Source organism: Mastigoproctus giganteus, chromosome 4 (genome assembly GCF_048544385.1).
Source record: "Mastigoproctus giganteus isolate SK-2022 chromosome 4, ASM4854438v1, whole genome shotgun sequence".
Classification (NCBI taxonomy): Eukaryota; Metazoa; Arthropoda; class Arachnida; order Uropygi; family Thelyphonidae; genus Mastigoproctus; species Mastigoproctus giganteus.
Window position 1 is genome coordinate 119,281,993 of NC_143578.1, and position 12,162 is coordinate 119,294,154.

Sequence of the window (12,162 nt, forward strand, 5' to 3'; positions counted from 1 at the left end):
TTTAAAGATGATAAATGTTTTGGCGAAAAACAAAGCAAAGAAAGAAAGAATCACTGTGCTAGTTGGAGCAAATATGACAGGAAGTGAAAAATTAAGACTTATTATTTTAGTCATCGGAATATCAAAAAATCCAAGATGTTTTAGAGGCACAAAATCTTTGGAAGTTGACTACACCTAATAAAAAAGCATGGATGACAAGTGATATTTTTGAAGAATGGATATTAAAACTAGACAAGCGTATAACAAAAAAATTAAAAAGGAAAATCGTGTTGGTAACCGACAACTGTCCGGCACATCCTGCCAAACTTAAAAGTGCAAAGTTGTTATTTTTACCACCAAACATGGACCAAGGCATTATTAAAAATTTTAAATTTCGTTATCGAAAGAGAATAATAATGAAGATTGTCAATGCGTTATCAGAAAATAGAAACTTGGAGGTTACAATAACCTTAGAGATTGCATCTCTGAACTGGCAAAAGTTTGGACAAACGATGTCACTGAATACGCTATTCAAAATTGTTTTTCGAAAGCAGGATTTGCATTGGATACAGAAGTCGAACGACTGGGTGAACAAGATGAACTGCCCCTTTCACAACTGAAAAACTTTTGGACATTAGAATCGTCCAGAAACATTGAAAATGAAATAACACTGGATAGTTATGTTTATGTAGATCACAGCAGAACATCCAAATGAAGATGAAATACTGCTGAACAGTGTTAGACACGACCATGATCACGAAGAAATTAATGATGCTGACGATGCATCAGAACAACCCATAGAAAAGACAACTAGCAAAGAAATGATTAACGCTTTTAAAATGGTTCGTATGAGTCTACAGTTTTGTGAAAATGTTCCTGATAATGTTTTTAATGCTCAAACAAATGTGAGGTTTTCTTTGAGAATCAGACAATTTTTTAATTGTACTGTGCAAACAAAAATTACAGATTTTTAAATTTGTGATACTTACCGGCAAAAATTGTGTAAACGTGATTTAAATAAGTATGTTTTCGAAATAAAATACATTAAAAATAAATGTAGATTCGTTTTCATTTCTAATTAGATAACAATTTCTAATAAAAAATATATTCTCTGTATAACGAAATTTCTCTATAACAAATTTTTTTGCTGGATTTATCGAATTCGTTATAGGGTAGTTTGACTGTATATATATATATATATACTTATATTTCAAACATTATTCAAATATAAGTATATCACATGACAGTAGTGGGCTGATTTTCTAATGCTGCACCTGTGCTGCCATCCATAGTTCATGTTTTGCCTATATAATCTGGTTAAGATTACTTTGGTCAGTGGTGTGGCTTTGCATTTGAGTGCTTGTATCTATTCTATTTTTTAATTTTCGCTGCATCAGGACCACCGCTATTCAAGTCCTCTGCATTGGCGGTTCGATCTTGGGATCGGATTGGCCCTGTGGACCATTATTGGCCCTGTGGACCATTATTGGCCCTGCGGCCCTCTGTTGAGATGGGCATAATGGTCAGTCTATTTTTGTTATATTTTATTTTGTTGTAGTTGCTCACATCTCTGCTCATGATATTTCACATAAATTTGGACCTGGTGCCCGTCAGAGGGGGCACCGTTAAATTTCATATAATTGACTATTCAAAATTTAATTGATTATATTTTATTATCTTTAGACTTCTAAATCATCCTCGAGAGTATCTGCTACAATAATTTTATTCTCTTCCCTCCCTGTTGGTTTGATCGTTAGGTATAATTTCACAATTTTCGCTCTTCTGTCTTATTTTTTATTTTTATTCTTTAATCATTATTATCACCTAAGTTTATATATATATATATATATATCAGAGATTGCTTACATTATCTAGAGATAGTTATATTGCAAACAATTCTCCAGTATAGATATGGCATTAAATAGGAAGAGACACTGCTACTCAGAAGACGGAAGAAACTGCTGCAGCACTTACAGCTCAATCTGTTTTGGAGCCTTCAGTATAGATATGTACTTTCTCTGATTTTTTCAAGGAATGTATTTTATGTGGCTGTGAAAGTTTGCTAGGGAGGATTTGCCACATCTAAAAAACAAACTGTCACAAAGAGGTGAGAACTGAGTCCGGGAGAAGCACTGTCTTGGAAGATATTCAGGAAGTTGATGTCCCAACTGAGTGTGAGCTCTTGCAATCAAAGCCCTGCAAGGTGGTTTTCATTATGTTTATTGTGATATAGCCTGGTATATTGAGGGTCAAACAGACACTGCCAGCTGGGGTGGGATGTAATACGTTTAATCTTTTCTGCATAGTTACACAATAAGCATTTTTGACTGACGTGTAGAGGGCATTCATTAGCCTCAATATACATGCTGTGGACCGGAGATGTTCTGAAGGCATCCGCAGCTATCCTAAGGGCAATTTGCTGGATGATGCTCAGACTTTTCCTAGCACAGTCATAGACAGGTGATCCATAATCCAAGTGTGAATATATTAAGCTTCTAAAGAAATGTAGCAGGAACTTCTATCAACACCCCAGGACACAGTGGAGAAGGCTCTCAGGATGTTCAGTTTTTTAGGGCAAGTCATCCAAAGAAAAGCTATACAAATAACAAAATTAAGTTTATTATCTAAATATAACCGCAACAGAGAGAAGTTGTTAGTAACAGGAATCAGGCTGTCTTTTAAACATATTTCTGAATCCAAATTTAGTTTGCATTTTTTTACAGAAATTAATTGCAGTGGATTTCTTTTCTGCTAGGCAATAACCATTCCATAGCACCCATTATTCTATTAGTATTAGTAATGGCCGCATGGTGCAAGAAAGCCTATGGCTTATGCTGCATCAACCAAAAAAAAAAAAAAAAACACCGAATAAAACAATGATAAAAAAAAACTAATAATTAATAAAAGAAAAGGAAATTAAACCTATCAACCTAAGCATTTCCCTCACCCGAAGGTACTATTCACATAACCTTTGAATTTCCCCAAACTGTCAGCCTCTACCACCCATGTAGGCAACTTATTCCAGTAATTTATAACTCACTGGTTAAAATAAAACATCTCCCCCGTAACTTGAATTTATGTCCCCTAGTTCTAGCATCATTTACAATCTAGAAAATTTCGTCCTCATTCATTTTACTGATGCCTCTCAGAGCCTTAAACACCTCAATTAAATCTCCTCTAAGGTGTCTAGTTTCCAAACTCCGCAACCCACATATTCAAAGTCATTCTTCATAAGGACGCCCTTTTGCCTATCTCACCGGGTGAGTTACCAGTCTTTGCACCCATTCAAGAAGCTCGATGTCTTTCTTTAGGTACAGTCTCCATATAGGCGCCTCCGTAGCTAGGTGGGAAGGAGCAGCAGTGTGTAGCACACGCTTCTTGATTAGACCGGGGTTCGAGCCCGTCACCACCAAATACGAGGATGCGGAAAGGTCAAGGGAATGACCACCGCATATCCCGGAGCAATATGGCCTAAGTTGCTAATGCTCCTAAAAACCAAAAAAAAAAAAAAAAAAACAAACAAACAACAACAGTCTCCATACTTGAACACAGTATTCCAAGTGTGGTCTAACAAAAGCCTTATATAATGGGATTATCACGTCCTTATCTCTACTCGCAAAAGTTCGAAAGATCATCGATCGGACACCATGGGCCTTCCTTGCAACCTGTTTACAATGTTCAGAGAATTTCGTGTCTGATCGTATCGTAACACCCAAGTCCCTTTCCTCCAGTACTGGGTTTAGTTGAACTCCACCAAGTGAAAAGTTATTTTGGGATTACTGTTTCCCAGGTGTAATACCTTACACTTTGTAGGATTAAAGCATAGCTGCCATTTTTCTGACCATTCCTGAAGTCTAACTAGGTCTCCCTGAAGAAGCTCAGCTTGACAGTGATCATTAACTACTCTACCAATTTTAACATCATCTGCAAATTTAGACATCACGCCCTCTATCCCTTCACCAATGTATGTCGTTTATGAAAATTAAAAACAACAGTGGTCCTAATACTGATCCTTCGGGAACTCCACTTTTTACATCAACCCAATCTGAGGAATAGCCATCTATCACAACCCTCTGCCTCCTGCCCTGAAGCCATCCTGCTATGCATCTAAGGATTTTTCCAGTGATTCCAACCTGTTCCAGCTTATAAAGCAACTGCTCGTGTGGGACTGAGTCAAAAGCTTTGCTAAAATCTAAATAAACAATGTCGAAATTATTCCCTAAATCCAGCTCATGAGTGACCCTTTCAAAAGAGCAAACCAGTTTTGTTAAAAATGATTTTCCCTTTACAAAACCATGCTGAGTATCCTTGAGAATTTCAGTTCTATCCAAATGATCCTGAATTCCACCCTTGATCATTGCCTCCATGATTTTCCCTACCACTAAAGTCAGACTGACAGGTCAATAATTTCCCACTTCACTCTTAGAACCACCCTTATTTATGGGAGATACACTGGCACTTTTCCAATCTAACGGAATCTCCCCAGAGTCTGTGATGCTCACATAATTAGCCTCAATGCACTCAACTGCCATCTCCCTTAAGATTATAGGGTATATTCTCCATCAACTCCAGGAGCCTTACTGGCCTGTAGGCTCCAACGTTTTTTCATTAAATAATCTTGTGAAATTTCAATATCATTAATTACATATTTTTCAACTTCGCTCCCACAATTTCCCATTGCCACAAAAGGTTTTTCGGCGCCTCCGTAGCCAGGTGGGAAGGAGCAGCAGTATGTAGCACACACTTCTTGATTAGACCGGGGTTCGAGCCAGTCACCACCAAATACGGAGGATCCAGAAAGGTCAGGGAATGACCATCGCATATCCCGGAGCAATATGGCCTTAGTTGCCAATGCTCCTAAAAACAAAATAACAAACAAACAAAAGGTTTTTCATCTGTAAATATCGACGCAAAATAACTGTTGAGTTCATCTGCAAGTGTGTATATATACTATCCACTTTCCCTTACATAAAGGTCCGATCTGGTTTGTCCTGCTCTTCTTAGCATTTATATATGTGAAGAATTTCTTACTCCCTCCCCCCCTTTGCTCTGTTTGTTAGCGATTTCTCATAAACTGCCTTTGCCTGTCGAACATTTTCTGTGGCTCTATTACAGGTCATCTTGTAGCTGTTATAGGCTTCAGTACTTTTTATTGCTCTGTAACTTTTCCATGCCACCTTTTTCTGCTCAAGTAATGTGGCAACTTCACTATTCATCCAACTTGGAACCCTCCTCGTGGAGTATTTTTTTAATGGTAAATACGCATTCAAGGCGTCTGTGATTAATGTTTTAAAAGCATACCACAGTTCAATTGTATTCGTTCTCTGTGCAATATCTACCCAGTTAATAGAGGCCATGTAGCACCTTAAGTCATCGTAATTTCCTTTTCTGAAATTATAACCCATTCCTTTGCCTTTTACTACTGCTACCTCTCTCTTCATCATCCACCGTAGAACTCCGTGATCACTTCCTGCTGCTGGTTCCTCTACTGTCAGCCCTGTTAGGTAATCTGATTCATGGGTGATGATGAGGTCTAGGATATTCTTTTCTCTAGAACTTTCCCCGACATGTTGATACAAATAACAGTCATCTAGTTGATTTAAAAATTTTGTTCCCCATGTCGAGTTTCCTTCCTGTTTACTACAATCAATTAGAGGCAAATTGAAATCACCCATAATAAGACATTGAAGCTTACTTGCCCATTCCATTTGCATGGAGAGGCTTTCGTCATAATCTTCACAATCACCTGGTCTGTAGATTACTCCTACTTGCATTATACTTTTGTTTCCAACAATCTCACACCATACAAATTCTATACTAGCCCGTGAAACGTCTGAATCTGGGAAAGCTATTGTCACACTCAGGCTGCTTCTGATAAGAAGCATTACCCCACCACCCCCTTCTATCTACCCTATCCTTCCTAAATATATTATACAAGTCGTACGGAAACTCAGCATCCCCTATTTCTGGGTGGTACCACGTTTCCGTAAGCCCTATTATGTCCACGTTACTTGTTTTAACCAGCAGTTCAAAATCGCTCATTTTATTGACGACACTTCTAACATTACTATAAAAACAATTAAGACTTACTGTTCTTGTATATTTAACAATCCTAACACAACCCCTTGAAGTTAGTTTTTTAGGCTCTCTTCCCTGGCATTAGCTCACTTGAAATGTTTCTGTCCCCAGAACATCTAGATAATATGTCCAGTTGGGAGTAACAGATAAGAACTCTTGAGGTATGTGCAAGAGTTACTTTGACCAATATTATCAGATAAACATGTGTCAGTATTACCCACATCCCCCCTAACTAGCAGTTTCCCTGAACCTTTAAGGTATCCTCAATAATACTGGCAAAAACTTTTGCACCACCTTTGTTTAAGTGTATCCCGTCTCTACAAAACAATTTCCTTCTACCTACAAGTGTAGGCCAAGCTGATAGAAATTTCCCCCCAAAAGCCTTGCAGAGTCCTTCAAGTCTTGAATTAATCCACAAGGCTTTTAACATATAATCCCTCCTATCATGTCTGGGCAGAATTGCAGACACATAGACATTGTGGCCTAGCTCGCGGCATTTCCTCAGCATGGTCCTGTATTTTCCCAACAAATCGTCAGATTGTGTATGTTTAATGTCTTTAGTCCCCACATGAATAATAATATTCTTTTTACCCCCCTTAAAATCTGACAATCTGTTGGTGACATCATTAATAGTTGCTCCTGGGAGACATACTCTGGTTCTACTCCACCTATCCTTATTACAAAAAATATTCTCTGTTTCCCTGACAATAGAGTCTCCTAATAAAATAAAGTCCTTTTGAACCAGAGTAGTTTGCACTTGGTTTTTCTCTTTTGAGGCCCAAATCGGGAGTGCATCACTTGGTAGATTGCTGGAGTCTTGAGTCCCTGACGAGCTCCCAGATGTATTATTCTCGAGGGCAAGCACCCGTTTTTCTGACTCAGATTGTTCCATCAGTGCACCAAATTGTAATTTAAGATCGGTGCACTCCTTACATCCATCACAAAGAAAAGAATCCACCAGGCGAGCTATGATTAGTCACCAGGTCGACCCTGGAAAACATTCCACAGGTTCCGCAACGGATTAAATCACGACTCACCCATAAATCGCCATCGTCTATTTCCGTGTGAGTCACGATACCCTGTGAAGTGTTTAAGGCAGATCTCGTAATTATCATTATAAAATTAGCTAAATATCAATGAAAATTAACTTTAAAAAATGATATCTATAATATTATTTGCTGTAACAGTTTGATTTTTATAAAAAGATCAAACTGTTACAGCAAAACCTATAACAAAATAATCCAACAATATACAAAATAAATCAAATATTTAAAAGCAATAATCAACAGTAATCCAATCCACTTAACTGAAGAGCAAGCGTGTTCACTCACCTCGAATGCCAATACTCGACTATTTTAGCTATCGAAACTTGAAATTTCCTTTCAATGTATTCATAGTTTGGGGGTTTGGGGATTGACAGGAGAGAATCAGGTGACCAACAAACATGTACAATTCTACCATATTTGGTATAAATTGAGTCTTGTTTGCAATTCTTATTGCAAATAATGTTGCACTGAGAATGGAACTCTATGGTACACTCTCCTCTTATTCAAATGATTTGGATGAACTGTTGGGCGAAACTTGGCTTTCAGTCTTTTAAAGTCAATTAGGTTACTAGTTGTGGGATATTTGTGAAATAAATTCTAAGCTCTATTCCCCCCCCACCCAAGTTAGTACGTGTACAATCCTAATTCCACCAGTAATTGCTGTGTTTACATTTTCCCGACACAGATTTTGGTATTAGAGAGATAGCAGCTTGTAATATCTGATTAGTTATATGTTCAGTAACATTATCTATGGGCTGGGATTTGACTATTTCGTCATCAAACTGGACACGAGAGGCATATTCATTCCAGTGTGCCCTACGAAATTTTGAAGTGGAGCAATGCAGTTTAGAAGAGTTTACCTGTGTTTGGAGTTTGTGTTATCTATTTAGTGAGTTATCAAGAACAGACCACTCCATATTAGAATATATGGAGGAAGAACAGATTGAAAGGTCTATTGCACTCATGGATTCTGTAGAAAAATCAATATAGGTATGCTCACCAGTGTTCAAGAGGGTACATGTTGACAAGCATCAAGAAGCAATTCTATTAGTTTATCTCTCTTGTCAATTGTTGGAGATAGCCACAGCTGATGATAAGCATTGAAGTCTCTAACTAAGCAGAATGGAAATGCTAGCTGCACTAATTAGATTTTCTAGGTCATCTGAGGAGAACGGGAAATTAGGAGGAATATACATAGATGCTATTGTAAGAGTAACAGCAATTACAGTGCACACTCCCACTACTTCAAAAGGAGTCTGAAGAGTAACATGTTTGGATGGAATGTTGTTTCTATCTTGTCTGAAGGCAACATTTTTAATGACAGGACACACTTATGGATTTAAATAACTTTCCTGTAAAAGGGTTTGCTGCTCATTTGATTAGAGATAAGAAGTGTCCTGAATACATTAAGCTTCTAAAGAGATGTAGGAGAAACTTTTAGCACTGAAAGTTACTAAGGAAAGAACATATTCTGTGCTTTACAATAATTAGCAACAGCACCCTTAACTATAGAAATAATATGCATGGCAACTTAAGATTCACCAAATTAATGTGCAACATGCAAGATCTATAGCAGATAAACTCTGATTACTTGTATGAACATGAAAAGCATGACAATGTTTGTGTTCAGGGGCCCTATGTTTACAGGAGTCAGCTAACCGGATATCCCCAGTCTATTAGAATTGTCTCAAAGAACTGTGATAAACTGAATGCTGCTATACTAATTTTCAACTCTGATCTGGTTGTGACTAGAATTGACTCCTTATGTGCATCACATGCAGTCTGTGTTGGCACAGAAGCTAGTTGGGAGCAATTTTTCATTATATCTTTGTATTGTCAGCCTGATGCTGACCTAAACTGCTCTCTTAGCTATTTAGAAGGGGCATTATTCAGATTGACAGGTAGAAAAGTGATTATCTGTGTGGATGCAAATGCTAAAAATCTTTTATAGTATTCTAGAATTATAGATGCCAGGGGTAGAGCTGATATCCTCATCAAAACTTGAGATCTGAGAAAATCTCAAAGAGATTTTCTCAAAGAGACTTGAGAAATAAGCCTGAAAATGAACCAACATGTTTAACTGTTAATGGCGAGTCTAACCTCGATGTAACATTAGCAAAGAGCATGGCCTTCAATTCAATTTCTAATTGGCAAGTTAAACCACACTGGATTAACAGTAATCATAGAGCGATTATTTTCAATTTAGGCTGCGATAGATGTAGATTGGGGCCCATTCCTTACAACTTTGAAGATTTGCAATCAAGCAAGATGACCGGATAAGTTGACAGATTTGTAAGGACAATTTTTGGTGAAATGTCATTAAATGAGTTAGATACGTTGTTTGATTCCTCAAAGGAGTCAATGATATTAAAGCAAAATAAATATACCTGGTGAGCTGGTGTTCCTCTGATTTTACTGATCTCCAAAAAGAAGCCAACAAGGCACGTAATAAGTTCCAATGCAAGAAATTGTAGGATAATGAAGAATCTACTGCTAGGTTGAAAACTGAATATCAGCTGATCAAGAAAAAATACATCTGTTTAATAGCTAAGAGGAAATTAACCTACTGCGGCTAATGATCGCCTGATGGTCTTGGTGGAGACATTTCTTGGCACCTGTCTTGTTGAAGGCAGCAGTCATTTGTGCCACTGTCGATGCGAGACAGACGTCAACAGCCACATTCATCCACCACCTTTCCCTGCTCACACCTCTATCCAAACTGAGATGTTATTCCAGAAATGGCGTATTCCCAACACACTCTTGATACTGTTGAACAGAGATACTGCAATTTCTGCACCACATCTGTGATAGTGACCCATGCGTCGGGCACCCACTATCATCCCTCTTTCAAAGTCAGTTAACTCATGACATTTATCCATACTGACATTGAATTACCGTCTATGTGAATGCAGTACCTATATACCTGCCAAGCAGTGGGTTCGTCCACTAGTGAGAGAGGTGACAGCGTCATGTTGCCCAGGAACCAGGTATCCCACGAATTCTGTCCTTTCAGTGTACTGTATCTACACAAACTAGGTTATTAATCTGTGGAAGTTACAACATTACACATATATCCTATTGTATATACAATATTTTTCCTATTTATTCACATACATAATAAATTACGTAAGCAAGTGTGTTTTGTTACTGTTGAAGAAGACTGCAAGGGTAACAAAGAAAACGTGCTTCTGATAACTCAAATTATCTTAGGAAGGTGAGTATAATGCTTTATTTTAAACTTTCTGAAATTGTTTTAGTAGTAAATTATTTCACATTATGCCATAATTTCTGTTCAATTCCTGGTTCCAACCAAAACATTTCCATTACAGGTCTAAACAATTCTTAAAACTAGAAATGAGAGTGAATACTGGGGATTATCAAATTTTAAAATAATTTATTATTTCAAATTTATTATCATTTCTTACATTTGCATGTGCACACCCACTGGTAAATGGAGAATAGATAAAATCCTGCATATGAAAAATCACCACAGTTCAACAGCCACTCAAAGGACACTTTCATTGTTAATGGTAAAATCTGCTAATTCAGTAACTAACTCCACGTAAAAATTAAAGCCATAACATAAATTTGAGCTATAAATGTAATTTCAATAACTTACCGTTCTCCCATCTAATTCATGGGGGCCACTTGAAAGAACCATGGCAACACAACTTGGATCTTTAAAAGTCACAAATCCAAAGCCTCTTGACCGTCCAGTTTCATTATTTTTCATTACAACACAATCCACCACTTCACCATATCTATTGAAGTAGTTCAGCAGACTTTCTAAATATAAACATACATAACCAATGTAAGAGAAAGAGAATAAAAATAACTGCTAAATTCCCTTTAACTTCCCATTACAAAGGAGAGAAGAGAGGAAGGGAAAAAAAAAAAAAAACATTTAACTTACAGAAAGTTACAGAAAAACTTTACTGTAACCAATGTCTCAGCACATCAGCAACTAAGACCAACTGCACCATTATATTAATGTCTGTTAAGAAACAATTTGCACTTCACGTGAGCTGAAATACCCAGAATAACTCAAGAGGAACCCCAACCCCTCAACCTGAGACCACCTATTTAAACACTTAACTGAAGAAGCCTTAAACAAATCCTTCAGTTTCCATGGAACTCTCCAACCCAGACCTCTTCAAATGAACAAGTGGCGAAGCCACTATATTGTCACAGAGGACAACTATGGGGTATCATAGTTGGGGCAAGAAGATACTTGCCCCAACCGATATAGTAGAATGCTACACCTCCATGTGGTGTCAAAGGCTTTTTATATATATCTAGTGATACTATTACAAAAAGCTGTCCTTGACAAATGCTTTGTGTATGTTACCTTTGGCTTGATGTGCACATCCAAAGTGGATTGGTTCTTTTGAAAGCCAAATTGATTGTCAATCTAGATGTGCTGTGTTTCTAGATCCATTTAAGTCTACAATGTACCATCCGTCCCAGTAACTTGCCAGATCATAAAAGAGATGGGTCTGTAATTATTCAGTAAGGAGTGGCTTTACTTGATATCAGGTAATACAACTGAATGATACCAAGGTATGGGGATGTTTTTTAAAGAAACAGCTGTAAAATTAACTTAAAGGATTGCATGGCATACAGTAGTAAAAACAGCAGAGAGTCGTGTGATACATGTTTGTTACAAATCAGGAATGACTGGGCACAATAGTGAGTAACAAATGGTGGATTTCCACCATTTGTTACTCATTTTTTTAATTTTGGGGCAAGAAGTTAATTGCCCCAACTGATATAGTACCTGCTCAACCTCAGTTCTTTTCTGATTCATTTCCCCCCATTAAATTTTTTTTTTTTTTTTTTAATTTTCAACCCTTTCATGTTTAATATCATAAAATGTATTCCCGTTCGTGCTTTTCATCTACAGTTCTGCCACTAAAGTATTACTTTGCAATCACTGTATATGTATAGAATCTGAATCTTAAAGAAACTACAAAATTTTATTAAAACTAAAAAATATATAAAAAACAAAAACTATAAAAAGGAGAAAAAGAGACAGGAAAAAAATCATTAAAAACTCAAC

General features: G+C 37.1%; 1 protein-coding gene across 2 annotated transcripts in view; it reads right to left on the reverse strand.

Annotated features, from left to right (window-relative positions):
- The window catches only part of LOC150087020 (uncharacterized), a 246,071-nt gene that overhangs the window by 202,698 nt on the left and 31,211 nt on the right, over positions 1-12,162 (reverse strand). For both annotated transcript variants that reach the window (XM_090371751.1, XM_090371750.1), the window contains exon 3: positions 10,723-10,889. In XM_090371751.1, coding sequence (XP_090227877.1) covers positions 10,723-10,889 — 167 coding nt within the window. The remainder of the gene's footprint in view (positions 1-10,722; positions 10,890-12,162) is intronic.